This window comes from Balaenoptera ricei, chromosome 2, assembly GCF_028023285.1.
Source record: "Balaenoptera ricei isolate mBalRic1 chromosome 2, mBalRic1.hap2, whole genome shotgun sequence".
NCBI classification, from domain to species: Eukaryota; Metazoa; Chordata; class Mammalia; order Artiodactyla; family Balaenopteridae; genus Balaenoptera; species Balaenoptera ricei.
Window position 1 is genome coordinate 83,268,889 of NC_082640.1, and position 22,334 is coordinate 83,291,222.

Consider the following 22,334-nt stretch of genomic DNA (forward strand, 5'->3'; position numbering starts at 1 on the left):
TAGTGTCAGCAGTAATTCCAGAATGACTGCCAGGCCTGTCATGGTAATTTTGTGAACAAATTCTGTTATCTTCCTGATTTTCCTCTAATGAGAGACTGTTGCTATTTTTTAGATTAGTTTTAAAGCTTCACTTTCTTGGAAAAGCCCTACATGACAAAGTCCTAACAAAGGAAGGAAAGCAAAACAAAACCCCAGACACTTCCCTAAGCCAGATGGCCCAAACTTCCTTCTTGCTTACGTGGCATAGAGAGGACAATATCTCTTTGATTATATGTGTCATTAGGGATAAGAATGGGCACCACTTGGAGCTCTCTTAATTACTAATCATTATGCCTCAATTTTTGCAGTTGTCAAATGTTCCTACCTATAGGTACAATGATGAAATATTATATTCATTCATAGAACGAAGGCTTCTATCATAGTGTGAAAAAAGGATTAAATAGTTAAAAGTTTTCAGGGATACATACACGATTAATAGAGGAACAAACATTAAAATACATAAGATAGAATGTTTACATTATAAATAAGCTAAAGTATAAGTATTTGTGGGATGTATAGAAATGAGTTTTTGTATGAATGAAATTCTGTGGTAATTTCATGTTCAGGGAAGATGTTACCTCTGTTCTACTAAGTCAGGACAGACTTTATGGTGAAGGTCATATACCTAAACTTTTTGTTACTCTGAGCAGTGCAAAAGTGGACAGATGGACTTCCCTGGTGGCGCAGTGATTAAGAATCCGCCTGCCGGGCTTCCCTGGTGGCGCAGTGGTTGAGAATCTGCCTGCCAATGCAGGGGACATGGGTTCGAGCCCTGGTCTGGGAAGATCCCACATGCCACGGAGCAACTGGGCCCGTGAGCCACAACTACTGAGCCTGCGCGTCTGGAGCCTGTGCCCCGCAACGGGAGGGGCCGCGATAGTGAAAGGCCCGTGCACCACGATGAAGAGCGGTCCCCGCACCGCGATGAAGAGTGGCCCCCACTTGCCGCAACTACAGAAAGCCCTCGCACGAACCGAAGACCCAACACAGCCAAAAATAAATAAATAAATAAATAAAGTAGCTATAAAAAAAAAAAAGAATCCGCCTGCCAATGCAGGGGACACGGGTTCGATCCCTGGTCCGGGAAGATTCCACATGCCACTGAGCCCGTGTGCCACAACTACTGAGCCTGCGCTCTAGAGCCCAAGAGCCACAACTGCTGAGCCCGTGTGCCACAACTACTGAAGCCTGTGCACCTAGAGCCTGTGCTCCACAAGAAGAGAAGCCAGCACAATGAGAAGCCCATGCACCACAACAAACAGTAGCCTCTGCTCGCTGCAACTAGAGAAACCCCATGCGCAGCAACAAAGACCCAACACAGTCAAAAATGAATAAATAAATAAAAATAAATAAATCTATTTTTTAAAAGAAAGTGGACAGAAAGAAAAAGACCAGGTCTAACTAGTTTGTAGATAAATATTTTGGTAGATATTTATCTACCCTGACAGCCTGTAAATGCCCCACTTCTTAGTTTAGTTGATTCTTCTTAGGTGTTTTTTTAGAACTGGAATAATACTGAACTTAGCACTACCAAGAATTCACAAAAGATCAAAGATTGCTCATGAATATAAAAATTATTCAACCTCATCAAAAGACAAAGAAATATAAATTAAAACAATAATGAAATACCACTATTGGTCTACCAGCTGAGCCAATTTTTTTTTTTAATGATAACAGTCATTGCTGTTCCAGGCAAGTTGGTGGTTGCTGATGGAAGTATAAACAGGCTTAACCAATTTAATAGACTTAAAAACATTAATGTTTAGATGTTTATGTACTAGGATGTTTATTTTAGTATATTTCAATAGCAAAAAAATTAGAAATAACCCCAGTGGTCACCAGTAAGGTAATAGCTAAGCAAATGATGGTACACATGTCAATACAGCCATTAAAAATTGTGCTTTCAAGTATCATATTATAAATTTGGAAAACGATTGTAATACGATGCTAAGTTTTAAAGACAGTACAAAATTATAATGAAAGTATTATTCCAGTTATTTAAATTTATTTTAAAAAAGACTGGACAAAAATTGTGGGTTTTCTCTGGATATGAGATTATGCTTACAGTTCTCTTCTTTGTACTTTTCTTATTTCCTAAACTTATTTTGCTTTTATATCAGGAAAAAATATTTTTTAAAAAATTGACAATTGGAAATATAAGATCTGCTGATCAGTTAAGAATTATACTTCGATCATTTAATTAGATAAATAAGTTGTTGTTACCATTCTCTTTCTCTCTCACAAAAAGAGGCTCTTTATCCTCTCCATTAAATCTAATGATACAATTCTTTCTCTTCTTACCTCATTAAACATTCAAACCTAAACTAAAGAAACTAAAACAATTATGGAGCCTCCAGAATTTCTATGATGGTGGTTAGGGGTTAATTATTTCCTTTTGCTTAGCTTTAGTTAGTGTATCTTTATTTATCCTACTAGTTCTCCCTGTGACTCTGTTTTAGAACCAATTGACACGTTTTTAAATGCTATTAGGTTATCTTTCAGTTTATTAAGGGCTGTATATATTTGGGTTTTTTAGTTTTCTCTCTGACCTCAGTATATTTATGCTAGCATCTCACCTTTTCAAAAATCATTTTTCCTAATTACAAAAGTAGTAGTACATGCTCATTGTAAACAATTCAAATATAGAAATGTGTGAAGTAGAATATGAAACTTTCCCACAGTACCTCCCATTCTCTAAGATAACCTCGATGGCCTTCTAGATATTTGTATGCCATGTGCTAGGTACACTTAAAAGTCACGTATATTGGGTTTTTTTTTTTTTAAGAAAAATGAGATACTATCCTGCAACTTGTTCATTTCACTTAATACTTTTATCTAGAACATATTTACCTACTCGTGTAGATCTACTTCATTATTTTTAACAGCTATAAAACACTTCATAGTTTGGCTATACCATAATTTATTTAAGCAACTCTCCTATTGACCAACATTTGAGTTCTTTTTAGTTTTTTGCAATTACAAAAAATATTACAGTGAACATCTTTCCCCATATATTTTTGTGTACTTGTGTATTTGTGTAGGATTAATTCTTAAACATATATTGCTATGTTTGTCCTATGTTAAAGAATATACAGACTTAAATTTTAATAAATACAGCTAACTTGCCCTTCCAAAGGACCTACTTATAACTTCCACCAATATCTTATAAGACACTGTTACTAACACATGGCCTTTTTAATCTTAGTAGTCTTTGCCAGTATGATAGGGGGAAAGTGGTACCTGGCTGTTGTTTAATTTGCATTTCTCCATTTATTAGCTGGTTGGATGTGTTAGTTGTATATTCTCTGGCCATTTATATTTCTCCTATAAGTTTGCCTGTTTCTCTATTGAGCTGTTCATCATTGGCTTTCATCATTTGTTTCTCATCATTCTCTGGCCATTTATATTCTCCTATAAGTTTGCCTGTTTCTCTATTGAGCTGTTCATCATTTTCTCATTGGCTTGTACATCTTTCGAACCATCTTGACCATCTTCTGATTTCTGGGGTTTAGGAGCCAAGCGAGAAGAAGGTGCCTCTGGACATGTCGTTGTTCCTCAAGCTCCAGAAGCGGGTCACAGAGCTGGAGCAGGAGAAGCAGGTGATGCAGGATGAGCTGGACCACAAGGAGGAGCAGGTGCTCCGAAGTAAGGCAAAGGTGCGCAGTGCTCTCCCACCCTAGGGCCACGGCAAACCGAGTTCTGCAGTCTCCTCTTTAATGGCAACTCAGCCCAGAAGTACTTTAACTTTAACCAAGTAGATTTTGGTTCAAGTAGTGAGGGCTTAACTCTCCTCACTCTTCTCTGCTGAGTCAGGAAGTATTCTAAGAGTAAAAATGAGACAATTAAAATGTAACTACTTACTTATAAAGTTTTTAACTTTGTGTGTTTCCCTAGGAAGAAGAAAGACCACAAATTAGAGGTGCAGAACTGGAATATGAGTCACTCAAGGTAATGGGAAGTTTCAGCCCAAGACTTTGAATATCTTGTGGCAAGAGACCTGCTCAGAGCTGCTTTCTCTCAGAGAACATCCTTAAGGGTACCTGAGACCCTAGCTTAAGGCTTATTCAGGCATTAGTTGTAGCCCTGTGTCATTCCCTTTTTAAAATTCTCTTTCATGTAAGCTAGAGTTCAGTCTAAGCAGAAGCAGGAGCAGTAGCTGCCATTTGAGGCTGTAGAAGGTAGTAAAGGACATGGACCCAGGTGACAGACTGCCTGGGTTCAAATGCTAGATCTGCCACTATATGGCTGTGTGCAAATCCTCCTTTCTGTGCCTTGGTTTTCTCATCTATAAAGTGGGAGTAATGATGATATGTATCTTATAGGACTGTCATGAGGATTATATGAAGTAATTCATGTAAACTGCTTAGAATAGTGCCCAGCACATCATAAGGACCCAACAAATGTTGGCTGCTGTCATTATCTTCATCATTTTAAAATACAGGCACTTTACACATCAGCCTTAATTTTTAAAAACAAGCCTGCAAGTAAGCATTTAAATTCCCATTTTATAGATGAAGCAATTGACACTAAGAAGTATAAGTAACTTCCCTAAGATGACCCCACTAGAAACTGACAGGAAGGGAATTTGAACATTGGTATCTCTAGCTCCAAACCCCATGCTCTAACCATCAAACCCCACTGAAACTATGTGTTTGTAGAGAAAGACAGTTTCCAAGTATTAGCTCAGTGTTTCTCGAAATGTGGTCCCTGGGCCATCTGCATCAACATGACCTGGTAATTTGATGGAAATGCAAATTTATGGGCCTCACACCAAACCTATTGAATCAGAAACCATGGGGGTGGCACCAAGCCATCTGTCCTCCGGGTGATTCTGATGCACATTAAAGTTTGGGAAACATGGCATCAGAGCTTAGGTGTCGAAGTAAAGACATTCATACGTTTTCAGAAATAGCAATACGAATCTGATTACCAGTTGGTAGGAGACTGGGGATAGGAAGGAGCATTCATTTTCACATGAGAATGGACTAATTCATGAAAGAAAGGGTTATAAATTCTTAAACTAGGGGAAAAAAAGGACTTTAAATAGTCTTACTATAACATGTTGAAAGGTCTAATATGGTGCTACAAACTTAAGATTGCTTCTCTGGAAGAAATGGTAAAATATTTTATCTTTGTATGGAAGTGTTTCACTTCCACTATCATAAAGCCTTAATGTCATGTGCTAAATAAATCAGCATGGTGCTTTTAAATGCCCGTCTGCTTCACTATTTCCCAACCAGTATCCTATGACATTTGTATTTTAGGGTCAGTGAATAGAGTTTAGCGTCAGATCTCTATTCTGGGTTCCACTGCCGTTGTTTGAGCAGAGCCTACAAAGGGCAGCACTAACTGGTGATGGGAGGATGGCTGGTAGTATGTGAAAGTATGGAGATGGTGAAGGATGTGTATGTCCATCTAGATGACTGACGGGAGAGGTCGCCCATCCTCTCCTCCTGCTTCTCAAGGCTTCTGCCAGCAGCTTCACAAGCATGTCACACAGGAAAGAAGTTTCAAAAATATATTGTTTGTTGTTATTGAAACACTATAGAGAACTTTACTAGTTTAAATGCTATGTAATTTTTAAATTAGAAGTTAAAAGCCTAAAATTTCAGTGGTCTTTCCCCTCTCCTTTACAAAAGAAATACGAGGGTACTACTCAACACTTCAGGGATCTGGTCTCTGAACCATTCATTGGCAATAACCTGACCATTTGGACCTTCATATTTATGCTTGTATTTACCCATAAAGAAAACCTGGGCTTCTTAGTACTGAGATAAACTCACCCCTTAGGACTCAGCATTCTCTTCAGGCCTGTGAACACACCCTGGGTGGCCTGGAATAAATTTGATTCTGGAATTTAGGTTGATGAAGCAAACTACCATTCACCTTGCTCAATTCCACTTGACATTGACTTTCTTAATTTTCAGAGCAGAGTTCCCAGTAGAACCAGGGGAGCCATTCACTAGGGGAGCTCTGGCGATCTTTTCCAGCAGAATTCTTCTACTGTCTTAGGGAAAGATGAGTGTTCCAGTGTAAAGTTGAGGATGACAGTGATGAACTATTCTTTGTCTCTTCATACAGCGTCAAGAACTAGAATCAGAAAACAAAAAACTGAAAAATGAGCTCAATGAGTTACGCAAGGCCCTTAGTGAGAAAAGTGCCCCCGAGGTGACCGCTCCAGGTGCACCAGCCTACCGTGTCCTCATGGAGCAGCTGACCTCTGTGAGTGAGGAGCTCGATGTCCGCAAGGAGGAAGTCCTCATCTTGAGGTCTCAACTGATGAGCCAGAAAGAGGCCATCCAACCCAAGGTAAGCATGAGCAAGTGGCTCAGGTGGGTATTTGGGGACTGGCCTCTTTCTTCCTACCCTTTCCCTCCAATTTATAACAAAGCAAACATTTAAGAGCATTTTTAGTCTAATTAAGGATACCATCATTTTGGGGGAAAAATCGCAGTGTTGTTTTAAAACTGTTGCAAATACCAATTGGAGTGAACAAGAAGCAAATGATATCCCAAATGCTCTTCAAAGTTTCACTGCTCACTCATGAGCAAAGGGCTTTTAAAATTAATCGTTTTTTAGTAATCTGGTCATGATAAATTTTGATCAAACATAAAATTCTATTAAATACAAAAATCCATAAGTTGTCTTGCTGTGGGAAGGCATTAAATACAATTTTAAATTATTTGTTGAAAATAGCCTGTTTAACTGGAAAGATAACACATGAAAAGGTTAGAAATGAGATCAGTAAGTAGAAGTGACATGGAGATGATTTCTGCTCACTTCAAGAAGTTCTGTTTAATGGTGGGAGTTGTCCCAGCTAGGAGGGGCTGTGTTTAGTGATTCCACAGAAGGGACCCAGGCTGAAGCATACAGATGGCCCTTTGAACTCCTTCCTTTTTTTTTTTTTTTAATTATTTATTTATTTATGGCTGTGTTGGGTCTTCGTTTCTGTGCGAGGGCTTTCTCTAGTTGCAGCAAGTGGGGGCCACTGTTCATCGCGGTGCGCGGGCCTCTCACTATCGCGGCCTCTCTTGTTGTGGAGCACAGGCTCCAGACGCGCAGGCTCAGTAGTTGTGGCTCACGGGCCTAGTTGCTCCGTGGCATGTGGGATCTTCCCAGACCAGGGCTCGAACCCGTGTCCCCTGCATTGGCAGGCAGATTCTTAACCACTGCGCCACCAGGGAAGCCCTGAACTCCTTCCTTGACCTCAGATAACTTGAGATCCAACTGCCATGTGTTGGTGAGAAATGGACCTTTTAGTCATTTAACATCAGGGGGAATCTGAATAATCATCTTAAAACCTGGTTTATGTCCCTGCCCATGTTCATGAAGCAAAGTGTTACCAAGAATTAGGCAATCAAGTATCCCGGCTGCATGACCTGCCACATAAAAAATGACTATAAGACAGAGAATGACACATACCATATGATTTCACTTAGTATGTGTGAAATCTAAAAAACAAACCAGAAACAGACTCATAGATAGAACAAACTAGTGTTTGCCAGAAGGGAGGGGGTTAGAGGGTTGGGTGACGTAGATAAAGGGGATTCAGAGTTACAAACTTCCAGTTATAAATAAGTCACAGGGTTGTAATGTACATCATAGGGAATGTAGTCAATGATATTGTAATAACTCTGTATGGTGACAGATGGTAACTAAACTTATCCTGGTGATCATTTCATAATGTATAAAAATATCAAGTCACTATGTTGTACAAATGAAACTGATATTGTATGTCAATATAATTCACTTTTTAAAAGACTATAACATATAATGAGTGAGATGCCTGAAAGATCTGAGAGCACTTCTCTTAGAAATGGTAGTTCTGGGGCTTCCCTGGTGGTGCAGTGGTTAAGAATCCGCCTGCCAATGCAGGGGACATGGGTTCGAGCCCTGGCCCAGGAAGACCCCACATGCCGCGGAGCAACTAATCCCGTGCGCCACAACTACTGAGCCTGCGCACCTAGAGCCCGAGCTCCGCAACAAGAGAAGCCACCGCAATGAGAAGCCCGCGCACCACAATGAAGAGTAGCCCCTGCTCGCTGCAATTAGAGAAAGCCCGCGTGCAGCAACGAAGACCCAACAGAGCCAAAAATAAATACATAAAAATAAAAGAAGGTTGAAAGCCTCCAAATTCTAAAAAAAAAAAAAAAAGAAAAGAGAAGAAAAAAAAAAAGAAATGGTAGTTCTACATGTGGTTAAGATACCAAACCTGGCACATAACATTTGTATTTGATAAAAACAACTCACACCTGGGATTGGGCCTCAAGAAACAAGCCTCCCTCTGCATGCTAGCTGGAACAGAGTCCAAAATTAGAATTCCTTTCTCTGGTTCCCTGTGATGAACTAGTATTCTAACAAGAAACTTTAGTCAAAGTCAATAGAAAGAAAAAGAAAAATGAACCAAAGGGCATAAAAACAATCCAGCTCACAAGAGCACATAGCTCTGGTACCACACACTCTCACCTACCCAGCTCACATACTCCATATGACAACTTACCTCCAACGCCTAATGGGTTGGCCCTGTCTAACCAAGGTCCCTGCTCTCCAGGCTCCAAGCCTACACATAGCATCAGCTTGTTTTCTCTTAGGAGGAATGCCCAGGACACTGACTAAGCCCTTTCAAACCCAGGGCTGTTTATCCCACTCTGTTTCTAGTCAAGAGACACATCATTTCACAACTCCTTTGCAAGCAATGGTAAGTGATATCCCGTGAGCCAGGTGATGATCCAGCCCAGCCAGCCACATCTAGTTTACGTGCTCTCCCTCCACAAGTGTTCCGGGAGTAATGCAGTAATGTCCAAGTGAAGCCTCACTTGGACGAATGACCTCCTACCGAGGCATTACTGTTAACTCTCACAGACCTAGGATAAGAATCTTACCATAATACATTAACAGGAGGTTCATTTTTCTCATACCCTCACAAATACTTTATAATTAGAAAAATCAAAACAACTCAAAAAGGAATTTCAAGAGTCTGTTCCTGAGAATTAAGAGTTGCCATTACATAAATATATATTAATGTCCGCTTCATGCCAGTTCCATGGATAGTAATTTACATACAGAGTTAGTTTTAGGAGAAACAAACTTGGTTGTTTTCACAGTTAGCTTTTATCTGTTTTGATGAGGACTCAAGATGGAATTTATTTATGGAACTAAGGGTTTGTTGTTTTCTCCATTTGTTTTTTTGTGCTTGCTGACTTGTGATTTTCAGGATGACAAGGTAATTATATATTTTTTAAATTTTTAGTAAACACTTCTATTTAATCCTGATCTTTACAAGTATCCCCCAGTTTTGCAGTTGATATTTTCTGGCTAACAAGTCTGTTTTGATATTTATGAATTAATTTCCTATTTGACCCCCTGCTATTTGAGAAGTCAGTGGGAAAATAATGGAGGTCATAGGCTCCAGTCTGGATCGCAGAGAGGCCTCCATGACTTTTGAATTCGTAGTCAGCTCTGTGACTCATAGTGGTAGTTGTGGCAGGCCGTCCACAAGCGGGGGAGGGAAGCCCTTAACTCGGAGCACACTCCAAAGTGCCAGCTCTCCCATGCTCTCATCTCTACCAGCTGTGGGTTTGTTGGCCAAGGGTGAGGAGGAGCCAGCGGAGCTGAGCATACCCTTCTTGGGAAGAGTGGGATTTTCCTACATGGCGCAACCCTTTCAGAACTTCTGGTCCTGTCTTGGCAGGGACTCTTTGAGCAGTGAGTCAGGAACTTCCTAGCGCTGGCAGTCCAAGTCTGACCCCATGCCCAGCCACTGCTTCTTAGCTATGATAGGCCGGAGAAGGGAAGGACTGGCTACTTTCTACTATCTTTCCTTTGGATGAGTTCGTTAGATCTACTTACCTAATTTACTAAAAGTTAAAAACCAGATCATGTAGGTCCTCAGATGTCAAAGAATACACGTAGCGTTATTTAACATAGAAACTGGTTCTCTGAGTTACTATTTAAAACTTAAAAATCTGAGTATGGCCCTTTATAGAGTAGAAAGATTTTCTGCCTTTCAATAAAAGAGAAAAAGAAACTTTCTATGAAATATGTACTAACATATTTATAAAACATAGCTAGAATATTTATAAAAATGCTATATGTGGTGTTTATGGGAAAGATTTTTTAAATCAGTAAAACATAAGCTCTTGTTAATAGCTCTTATCAGATTATATTTGGTCTTCTCTAAGTGTGCATTTATAAACTCACAAAAGGACAGCATTAGGATAAGAGTGGGATTTTTTTTTAAAAAAAGGATGTTTTTTATTATAAACACTGGAATTCAAAAGCGAGTATTTGTAGGCCTCTAGTTGACATTAAAGTTATCTTGGTCTCTAAGATCATGATATTTGAAGTGTATTCTATAATCTCCACTTCACTGTGAGATCTGGCTTTAGAGCAAACGTTGACTAAAGGATCAGACATATACTCTTTAGACAAATAGAATGGGCTCTTGGGTTCTAAAGAGTATTATTCTTTAGAGGCTATAGAGCAGTTGTTCTTATTGTCTATTCTTGCCCTGGTTTAGGAGAGAGAGAGAGAGTGGCTGAGTAGGAGCAAGATTTTGAAATTACATTGGTTGTCAGACAGGTTACACCAAAAAGGAAAAACAAAAAAGGAAGTAAAAATGTTAGCAGAAAAGTCCTTTCTATGCAAAATTGTTAGTAATTCTGACCTGCCAGATGTTTATTTCCAAAGCTTATGTACCATGCTATACTGTAACAGAGGAAAAAAAGAATTGAATAACAGCAGATGGTAGATATTTCCAAGGAGCTAAATCCTTCCCATTTATATATATCTAAAGATGTGAGGAAAAAACATTTAATTTTGCTGAAACACATGATCTGAGCACCACTTTTTTTGTACTGAGTTGTTAATGGAAAGATGAGCTTTATGTCAAACTTTTCGTGTTTATTAGGGCATTTGTTTTGTTATAACTGGTCCGGAAGTAGAAGAAAGAACAGCTTCGTACATTGCATTGAATACTTGGTGTTCTTGCCTTGTTATTGTTTTAATGCTGTATATAGTTTATATCTATATGTATATTTTTTAAAGTATATGTACAACATTAGAATAATAACCAGGCAAGGACACTGAATATATATATATTTACACTATGTGTGTGTACGTGTGTGTATATATATACACACACACGTACACACACATAGTGTAAAACACACGCGGCCCATCAGTGATTTTATTTACTCTAGAATCGCACCACCTTTGCAGTCGAGTGTTAGGGATTCTCAGGAGAGGGACTGGAGGTGCCTCTTCCTCCTAACTGCCTGTGCCCCACTCTCTGTAGTTGTACCGGGGCTAGGGCAGACGCTCTGGCGGGGCAGAGGTGTTGTGGAACACATAAACCCCCTATTCTGGAGGAAAGAAAAATGTTGTATGAGGTCCAAAGCTTTAGAGTTAACACTTAATGTGGAAATGTGTCTTTTCCCCCTTCAGAATACAATGACAGATTCCACAATACTTTTAGAAGATGTACAAAAAATGAAAGATAAAGGCGAAATAGCACAAGCATATATCGGTTTGAAAGAAACAAACAGGTAAGTTGATCTTTCTTTTATTCATTTTGGTTTAATCATATTGATCTTTAAGCTTCAAGCCAGCCTCTTATACAGTAAGTCCAAGTGTTTATGCATTGTTTTGTTAGACATCAGCTGACCTTCAAAGGGGATCCAAGGTTTCCAATATATTCCCAGTTAAAATCTCATTTATAATAATATAAGGTAGCATTACTGATGAGAGATGGAAAGGAAAATGTTCTTTACATTAAGGGAATATATTTCTGTATATTTAGGGTCTTAGCCTTGAGAAGAAAACCAGTTGCTTACTATATAGCTTGGACTATCTAGGGTAGTCACTTCCATTTGTTATTCAGGATGGTTATTGTGAAAGTTTGTAGGGACAGCTGCAGCTTTCAATAATTGAAATTTAGTGTGAAGAGAAGTGATGAAGTAGCGGAATCACATCTGTGTTGGCCATGTAGTTCTAGAAGGGTACCACGACTTCTAGGATGGGACCCTGATATTTGAGACCAAGTTTTTGTCACGTTTCTTCCTAAGGTGTTCTGAGAAAATCCTAACCCTGGTTTCATCTCATTTACTCATGAGTGAAGTTGTAGATGGCGTTTAGCTCAGTCTTAAGAGCCTTGGGTGGGCTGAGAGTACAGATTTGCAGTCACTAAATGACCAAACTTTCCCAAAAGTTTTCCCTGTAGCTTAGAGTATCACAGCTCATTTCTGGAATTCCTCAGGCTTCCTACCATTCCTGCTTCCCAAAGAGCCTTCATGCTATTGAACTCTGAACTTAAAAGACTACATGCTTAAAAGAACACAGCCAGTGATGATAACAGAGATTTATCAGTGTACATCTAGGTCTCCTGATGCATAATGTCAGGATTAGTATACAGAAATACTTCACAAACTAAAGAATATTACCATGCAAAATGTAAGGTACTTATTACCTTCTTTTATGGGCAAGAGTGGAGAATGCTTATAAAAGTATTTGGTTAAACTTAAATTTTAATTTATGTATGTAGGTTGTAAGCATATCTTATAGCTAAGAATGTGTTAGTATAAAAAGAGCTATATTACATTGTTCATCCATCCACTCAGCTATTCGGTCACCAGATATGTATTGCATGCCTGCTTCATCCCAGGCCCTGTGCCACACACTGGGAATATAACAGTAAGCAAGATAAATACAGTCCTTCCTTTCACAGAGTTTATAGGCTGTTGGGGAGACAGCCAAGATAATTTGGACTTCCCTCCAGTGACAGGAAGGAAGTCACTTTTGTAAAAAAAACTAATTTATTTATTTTTATTTTTGGCTGCGTTGGGTCTTTGTTGCTGCGCACAGGCTTTTCTCTAGTTATGGCGAGCAGGGGCTACTCTTCGTTGCCGTGCACAGGCTTCTCATTGCGGCGGCTTCTCTTGTTTCAGAGCACGGGCTCTAGGCGCGCAGGCTTCAGTAGTTGTGGCTCGCGGGCTTAGTTGCTCTGCGGCATGCGGGATCTTCCCGGACCAGGGCTCGAACGCGTGTCCCCTGCATTGGCAGGCAGATTCTTAACCACTGCACCACCAGGGAAGCTGCTGAAAGATTTTAAGTAGGAGAATGATATGATGAGATTGGAATTTTAGAAAGCTAGCCCTGGCTTTTATGTTAGAGAATAGATTGTAATGGAGCAAGATTGAAAGCATAAAGACCAGTTAAGAGGTCATTACCATAATTGAATGACTGATTATAGTGACTTTGACTTAGTTGGCAACAGTTGGGATTGAAGGAAGTGGGACACTTTGAAAGATACATAAGAAGTTGGGGTGAGTAGCCTTGCAGTTTGTTGGCTGTGTGGGGTGGGGACCGTGAAGGGTAACTCTGCAGTGTCTGCTGTGGATACTTGGTTGGATATAGTGATGCCAGTTTGTGATCCTGGGTCTGGGGTGTGGGGAAGTACAGGAAATGATCTGTAGATTTACAAATATTTAAGGAGGTAGGAAGACATCCAAGGAGAGAAATTCATTAGGTGGTTGAAAATATAGATCTGGAACAGGAGAGATATGTAGGCTGAGATGTAAATATTGAAGTCATCAGCATGTAATAATACAGTTGAAACCATGCAAATAAATCAACTCTTCAGGGAGAGATGGTAGATGGAAAATAGAAGAGCAATCTCTGAAATTTGTTTTATGTAAACATCGTATCAACAACAGAAGTCTAGGGGCTTCCCTGGTGGCACAGTGGTTAAGAATCCGCCTGCCAATGGAGGGGACACGGGTTCAAGCCCTGGTCCGGGAAGACCCCACATGCCGCGGAGCAACTAAGCCCATGCGCCACAACTACTGAGCCTGTGCTCTAGAGCCTGTGAGCCACAACAACTGAAGCCCACGCGCCAAGAGCCCGTGCTCTGCAATGGGAGAGGCCACCGCAATGAGAAGCCCGCGCACCGCAACGAAGAGTAGCCCCTGCTCGCCGCAACTAGGAAAAGCCCGCACGCAGCAACAAAGACCCAACGCAGCCATAAATAAACAAACAAACAAACAAAACAGAAGTCTAGTAGGAGGAGTAAGAACCTGGGCTCTGGAGTCAGATAGCCCTGGCCTCTCCCACTTGCCAACTGTGCAACCCCTGCAGGTATCTTACGTCTAAGCCTCAGTGTCTTCTTCTGCAGTGTGGCAAATGATATATATTGGGTTACTGGGAGAACTAAATGAAATGATACATGTGGAAGGATGTAGAACGGTGTCTGACACTTGACAAACACTCAAAAATATTATTTTTATACCCTCAGTAGAAAAAAAACTATAACCAACTCTGTCAGTTTTGTTAATTCTACATACTTCTAATAAAATGTGTCACACTTCTAATAAAAAAGCAGTTTCCCCAGGTCTTAAAATTAATTTTTGACACAAAAAATCTTTTAAAAGTTGTGTCATAAAAGCTGGGAACTTTGGACCTATACTGGCTTATAAGTTACTCCTATAAGAATTTTTAAAAATAATTTAAAAAATACAAAATCAGATTTTATTAAGCTAAAACAAATTCCTACCCAGAAGACTTAAAACTTCATTTTGAAATGAATTATGAAAATTGCCACATGAAGACAGTAGCTGAAATTTTCATTCTATATGTATATGACTGTTTTGGTTAGTCTCTAACATAATATGTGACATATAAGATCACTCTGCTAGCTGAAGTGGGAAGCAGTTGCATGGCACAGGGAGATCAGCTTGGTGCTTTGTGACCACCTAGAGGGGTGGGATAGGGAGGATGGGAGGGAGACGCAAGAGGGAGGAGATATGGGGATGTATGTATATGTATAGCTGATTCACTTTGTTATAGAGCAGAAACTAACACACCATTGTAAAGCAATTATACTCCAATAAAGATGTTTAAAAAAAAAAAAGATCACTCTGCTAGCTGAATAAAATGTTAAAAACAGAACCTCCTTCTCACCTCTTCAGTCATTTATTATTTTGTAGGAAAAGTAGCTCTAGATGTTGATTATTTTGTTTTAATTTCTACACATTTACGTGTGATGTTACGTGTTACCCATTTTTTAAAAAAATTAACCAAAAATGATTTTTGTGGTAATATCTTAAAGTCATCTGTAATTAATAAAAACAGTCCTGTTGACTTAATAAAATATTGAACTATCACGTGCTGCTCTTGACCACCATCATCTCATTACCATCCCTTTGTGTTTTGCATTATTGTTCCTTTTGCATGGAAGATCATCTGCTATGGATGGCCATGAGTTGAATGAGGATGGAGAGCTGTTGCTGGTTTATGAAGGGTTAAAACAAGCCAACAGGTTATATTTGTCTCCTCAAAATGGAATGTTATTAATTTGTTGTTTTTCTTACTAACAGTGGCCTCCCGACTTTAACTTCTGTATTTCTTATTCATTAATTGTCTTCCTGGGTAAATTTCAGACACTAAAATTTGTGAATATCTCACTAAAAGTGGAAGAAAATCCAAACCTCTTAACTGGAGCCCAAGCTACTACTGCAGGAGAGATTAATACCTATTACTTAGTGGTTTCTTGTTTGGAATAATGATCAATTTAAAGAATATATGTGCCTGGGCAATGTGTCTACATTCTCATATATTATGATCATGCTGCCTAACAGCAGTGTTAAGTACACGATTCGGCGTTCTGTGTGGTTACTGTGAAATTCCGATTTGTGAAACCGCAAACAAAGAGGGTTTCCTGCATTGCTACAGTTCAAAATAATAACCCTAACTCAACATGTTAAATATGTTTAGGGGAAAGCAAATGAAATTGAAACAGCAACACCTTTCTAACACAGACACTCATCTCCTCTAGTGAGATTTGTGTCTTAAAATCTCTTAAAAATGCCATTTTAGTGATGAATTTTTAAAAATATTTAGCAGACTCTTTGTTCAAGGGGCTTCTACTTATTCTGCTTTGTTCTAATCACAAACCATTGTCATTAACTTTGTGGTGTTATTGGTTCAAGTCCTTTTGAAATTTTATAATCATTAAAATATTTTCAGTCTGCTGTTAACTGTTTGCTTGCAATGGCATCAGTAAGTGTTGCCCAGCATTTGATAACCAAGGGGGTTCAAATAAAAGAACATCTTTTCTTTCTTCATGTTAGTTAATTCCTATCCATAACTTTGTCTTGGCTTTGGAAAAGGGAGTGAATGTAGAAATGGGGGTGCCTGGTGAAGGGAGGATGCCAGTTCGCTCTAGTATCCTCCTGCCCTAGACTACTCACGGCACAGCTGACTTGTATGTTTGCTCAGAGAAGCAGTAGCTGCTTTGTTGGTCCCACTAATATTGATGTTCTAAAACCATATCTTGTTAGGATTCTGTTACTGATAAGGAAGTTTATGGGGAAAGAGAAGATGACAAATTATATATATATATATACACGAAATTTCAGAACTATCTGTCTGGATTTGGGTAAATCTGTATGTATTTCAGAGTAACACTCCAGCCTTTCTGCCCTTCAGAGATAAAAGTAGAAAGTAAAAATGGGACCCTGGTCTCACCCTCTGCCTGGAATTAGTAATGCTGAAAGTCTTCAAGGCATATTTAATTAGACGGGGCATTTGTAATCTTGTCCTCCATAGTGCGGTGATTTTGTGGCAAAGGTACTAGCTTTGCCAACTTAAATGCTAGTTTGTGAATGTAGTAAGCCAGGTTCTTTAACCTATGTCTTTTAATTGATTGTTTTAGTCATCATTTCCTATGAACCTTTCAAAAGAGCTAAAATTTTCCTGTTTCTAGGGGCCTTTGAGAACTTTGTAGCAGGGTCCACAGTTCAGAAAGACACAAATGTGAGCACATTTGTTTCCATTTCTGGCCCTTGGTTGAGCTCCTAGACTCTAATGAAGTCAGAAGCTACACAGTCACTACAGAGTCCCCGCTTTTCTGCCCTTGCAAGCGAGCACGGAGTCTTGCACCTTTCAGGCAGGGACTCTGGTGTCACCTCCCTTTCCTACCCGTGTGGCTTCTCTGCAGGCTCCTGGAATCCCAGCTGCAGTCGCAGAAGAGGAGCCATGAGAATGAGGCCGAAGCCCTCCGCGGGGAGATCCAGAGCCTGAAGGAGGAGAACAACCGGCAGCAGCAGCTGCTGGCCCAGAACCTGCAGCTGCCCCCAGAGGCCCGCATCGAGGCCAGCCTGCAGCACGAGATCACCCGGCTCACCAACGAGAACCTGGTAAGGCGGGTGCCGGGCCACACGCCTCAGCACACAGGGCCTAGCCCTGCAGGGCGGCCTTCCTTGCTTTCTGAGCAAAACATCTGTCCTGACTGGGAAACACTCACTGCCCCACACTTGTTACCCTCTTTCCCTATCAGGGACAGAGTAAGGAAAATAACGACTACGTTGGTAGAAGTGAAAAAGGCGTGTGCTCGGGTTGTTTCTCACAGAAGGCTCTGGTGCATCTCAGCCCTCACTTGGAGGGTCTGGAAGATATCGGCCGACTGTGTGCTGGGCCTTTGATAGCCTCAGGAACTCAGCTTCCTCCACGTCAGCTGCAGCTTCTCTGCCATCGAGGAGCTTATGTGGTTGTCACAACCTTTGGTCCCCAAGCACCACTGTGGCCATCCCAGCCCCTGTCTCTAGCAGACAGTGGGGTTAGAGTTAGGGTCAGGGAAGGCAGTTGGCAGAACCAACATGGGGCTTTAGGTTGACCTTGGTTGGAGCTCCAAGGTCAGGGAGGAGGAACATCAGGATTCAAGTTTATACATTCGTGATTCTTTTTTAACAGAACTTGGGCAGTGAATGAGGAGATTATTTTTCCCCGTGCCAGATTCTGAGTGCTGACACAGAGTCCAAGTTTGTTCTTTTTCTCTTTTTCTCTTTCTGTCCTTCTTTCCTTTATAGAAAATATTTTCTAAAATGTTTCTTTCTCAGTCACAAAATAACTTTTATTACAGATTTCTACTTTAGTTTGATAAACATATTTATTAAAGTAAAAGTCATTGAAAAAGTATAATTCCACTTTTTTTGGCTGTACCACATGGCTTGTGGGATCTCAGTTCCTCAGTTACCCGACCAGGGAACTCCCAATTCCATATTTCTATATAAAATCTATATTGTAGTGTCAGTCTGGTTTTGAGAAAAGCTCTTTAGGGTTAGTGGTAATTTGTTTCTGTTTTGGGATATTTTTAATTAATTAATTAATTTGTTTGTTTATTTATTTATTTTTGGCTGCGTTGGGTCTTCATTGCAGTGCATGGGCTTCTCATTGTGGTGGTGGCTTCTCCCGTTGTGGAGCACGGGCTCTAGGCATGAGGGTTTCAGTAGTTGTGGCATGTGGGCTCAGTAGTTGTGGTTCACGGGCTCTAGAGCGCAGGCTTAGTAGTTGTGGCGCATGGGCTTAGTTGCTTTGTGGCATGTGGGATCTTCCCGGACCAGGGCTCGAACCTGTGTCCCCTGCATTGGCAGGCAGATTCCCAACCACTGTGCCACCAGTGAAGCGCTGTTTCTATTTCTTTAATTCAGGGTTTTAATGAGCTGTACTAAAATAGTTTGGATTTTCTCTGAAGATTTAACAATCTGAATTATCCCTCCATTATTCCATTAGTGATCATTTACATTACAAATAGTTTTCTAGTGTCATCTATTCAACCATCTTTTATATTAATTTGAAGCAAAACTGAAAGGTATGGGACTTCACTGATGGTGCAGTGGTTAAGAATCCACCTGCCAATGCAGGGGACACGGGCTCGAGCCCTGGTCCGGGAAAATCCCACATGCCACGGAGCAACTAAGCCCGTGCGCCACAACTACTGAGCCTGCGCTCTAGAGCCCAAGAGCCACAACTACTGAGCCCGCGTGCCACAGGTACTGAAGCCCGCACACCTAGAGCCTGTGCTTCGCAACAAGAGAAGCCACCACAATGAGAAGCCAGCACACCGCAGTGAAGAGTAGCCCCCCCTCACCGCAACTAGAGAAAGCCCGCGCACAGCAATGAAGACCCAATGCAGCCAAATAAATTAATTAATTAATCTAAAAAAAAAAAAGCTCAAAGGTATTCTTTTCCCAGTCTATCCTTCCCTCTGAGGACAGCTTGCTGGTGAGGCTACATTGTAGGAATGGAAAAGGTGGGTGAGGGCAGAGTTTGGACTCTTTCCGAAGGGCCTGAAATATCACTAATTTATGGGGGAAGGTCTTCTGAATCATGGAATATTTCTGAGATGTCATTTTATTACTCACAAGTATATTGTTGCTTAAATTAATCTAACAATGCTTTAATGCCTAAGAATTGATAAATGTACTAAATAATATAATAATAATTGATGAGCATATAAGTTCTGTGCTTTTAAATGATTATCTTAAAATACAAGGTGAAACCATGAAATAAAGATGATTCTGGCTGGTAGATTCTCAGAGTTTTTTCACTAAGCTGGTTAAGCATTTCCCTTTCAACCTTATGCACAGTATTACTTTTCTTCTCAACTTTTTATAGCTAATACAAACATAAACTAAGCCCCCAAATTCTCAGCTGGTAGAATCTAGTTAACGAGTTTGAATTTTAGGAAAACCCTTCGTAGGTCAGCTGCCTCTGCCTCGCTGACTACTAATTCAGGAGAAAGGATTCAAACTTACAGTTAGGGGATGATGCACTTTTTCACAATCATTATAGTGTCTCAATCTTAATTGTGCATTTCTTTAGGAAACACTTGGGCAGAATATTAAAGCAGCAGTGAGCCTAGGCTTAGTGTTCTGAGAAACTCTACCCTGCAAATCCTTCCCACCCACCTACCCCCCAACACAATCACAGAATTGGTTTTTCTCCCTCCTCTAGTGGGCAAGCGTCACAGGCCACCCACAAGGTGCCTTTCAGGGAAGGAAGGCACACAGCTTCTCATCAGTCTTTCCAACTTCAAACAAGAGCTCCAAGTTTGCCATTATTCTCACTTTTGTTTTAAGTGAATTCCCCACTCTTGCCGCTGCTACTGGCAGCAAAGAAAGTGCGGCAACTTGTGAGCAGGTCTGAGGAGTGAAATAACAGCCTTCTCTGGGGAATGTGGACCACAGCTCTGTTTACCTGCTAACATAGCCTGTTTCCTCTGAGCATGTGAAAATATATTTGTGTATATATAATCAGAATCATCTGTACTAGAAAAATAAGAGGGCAATGGCAGGTGACAAATCAGAGCCTTTTGAGTGTACGTAGTTTCATTATTTGTGTGTTGTTTTTTTTTTAATTTGTGTTTTAAAATATTTTAAAATTGATTTTGCTGAGAGGTAGCATTCCCCTCACAGAGAAAAACAAATGTCCATTGTGCCTGTTTTTTCAGTATTTTGAGGAATTATATGCAGATGATCCTAAGAAGTATCAATCATATCGGATTTCACTTTACAAACGGATGATTGTATGTAAACTCATAGTGCTTCTCTGTTGTCTTCCCTGCTAATTCTAGCCCTCTGTAACTGAAGAGCACACCGCTGCCTGCCCCGCCCCAGGAAGTCTCTTCAAAAACTGTCACAAAACCTGTTTCTCCCCACAGCTGTCTTTTAGCCAGTGATGTCGCCTCTATCAATGTCCTGCGTCCATTGTCACCTTCAGTTTGTTATTAACACTAGGCTTACAGTGTGATGGAAGCAAAATGTGATTTGAAAGATAAAGTAAAATCCAAGAAACACAACTGAACGCTTTGAAATGTTAGCAACTGTTCCTTTTGAATCACTGGTCTAGTATCTAAATCAGCCCTGTCTAAACTAAACTGGAAAATGAATGAATATTTGTATTTATAAAAACTTTTTAAATCCATAACCTGAATAACAACCACAGACTTATTAAATCACTGATTTATTTCCCTTCCAAGCTCCTAGTCTGCTGTTGTCCACTTTTCTTCTTAATTATCGATCTTTTAATTATGCTGGTCATTTGAAAGAATTCTTGATTAGAGAGCCAATTATCACAGTTTTTTTAACCCCCTGCCCTTGAACGAACTGCTTTTGTTTTCTCTTTTTGCATAAACCATGTGGAATTATCCCCTTTTTTCTCTATAAGCAAACTTATATCACCTGGGAGATTTTTATGGGCATGTTATCCAACCTGCCACTTGGTCTGCAGACCACTCTATCCTGTTTTCTGTCGTTATTTTTTTTTTTAAACATCTTTATTGGAGTATAGTTGCTTCACAGTGGTGTGTTAGTTTGTGCTTTATAACAAAGTGAATCAACTATACATATACATACATCCCCATATCTCCTCCCTCTTGCGTCTCCCTCCCACCCTCCCTATCCCACCCCACTGTCGTTATTTTTTAACTTACCTTTTAATTCCCAAAACTTCTTAACTTTTCTTAAGTTACAGGACTAGTTTTAGCCTCTCCAAAGGGTGAGACTCATAGAGACAGTGCTTCACACACATAGGTGTTAATCAAAAGCCCCTAAGTTCAACCATCCTTAAAACTTCCCACAAAACTGTGTGCATTCATCAGAATTTACTTTGCCTGTTCCCCCTTTAAAAGAAAACCTTTCTACTGGAATAGCAGTATATTTTACGAGTATTTAATTGTTGTGGAGTCTACTGGAAAAGACTCCTCAGTGAGCCTGCTGTCCATCACGCTGTAAAGGACTTTACTGCATTGTATATTTTAACATTTGGCTTTTATTATAGCTGCATTTCCCATTGCCTGCCAGTTTTAGCCAGGTGGGGCTCCACCAATGAGCTTTCATGGAGCTTTTATGTAAAACTAACAAGTGCTATTTCTGTAATTTTGTGTCTGCTCTCCTTCTGTGCATTTTAGAAGGTTTATTTTGATCTTTCTTTTATATTTCTCATTTTGATCTTTAGGATTTGATGGAACAACTGGAAAAACAAGATAAGACTGTCCGGAAACTGAAAAAACAACTGAAAGTATTTGCCAAAAAAATTGGTGAACTAGAAGGTATTTAAACATGTTTCTATGACAGTTGCTGAACCTTGGTTTTATATGCAATACTAGTGGCTAAAAAGGTTTGTGTGTGAATATTAGGGACAATAACAAAAATGATGTTCAGCAAACCTGGCCTCCGTGGAGTGGAAATTTTCATTACTAGGTGGGGGAAAATGTTCTTTTCATGGTAGTAATAATTCACAAAGAGAGAATTCATTCAACAAACATCTAATGACCGTCTTCTATAGACCAGGCACTATGCTAGGCAGTATTGCATGGTGGTTAAGAGCATGGATTCTGTAGCTAAGCTTCTCGGGTTTAAATACTGGCTCTTCCACTATTAGTCGTCTGATATTGGGCAAGTTACTGAACCTCTCTATGCCTCAGTGTTCCCACCTGTTAAATGGGAATGATAATGGTGTCT

General features: G+C 40.0%; 1 protein-coding gene across 5 annotated transcripts in view; it reads left to right on the forward strand.

Moving 5' to 3' along the window:
* MYO5A (myosin VA) overlaps window positions 1-22,334 on the forward strand; it is a 195,605-nt gene that overhangs the window by 152,674 nt on the left and 20,597 nt on the right. For 2 of the 5 annotated variants that reach the window (XR_009500830.1, XM_059913278.1), the window contains exons 26-33: window positions 3,552-3,695; window positions 3,934-3,987; window positions 6,121-6,348; window positions 11,485-11,585; window positions 15,272-15,352; window positions 17,033-17,231; window positions 20,324-20,398; window positions 21,829-21,922. Coding sequence is in view for 4 of the 5 variants with exons in the window: in XM_059913278.1 (XP_059769261.1) it covers window positions 3,552-3,695; window positions 3,934-3,987; window positions 6,121-6,348; window positions 11,485-11,585; window positions 15,272-15,352; window positions 17,033-17,231; window positions 20,324-20,398; window positions 21,829-21,922 (976 nt within the window). In the remaining variant the exon portion in view is untranslated. The remainder of the gene's footprint in view (window positions 1-3,551; window positions 3,696-3,933; window positions 3,988-6,120; window positions 6,349-11,484; window positions 11,586-15,271; window positions 15,353-17,032; window positions 17,232-20,323; window positions 20,399-21,828; window positions 21,923-22,334) is intronic. The other 3 variants (XM_059913279.1, XM_059913281.1, XM_059913282.1) reach the window with 3 other exon arrangements.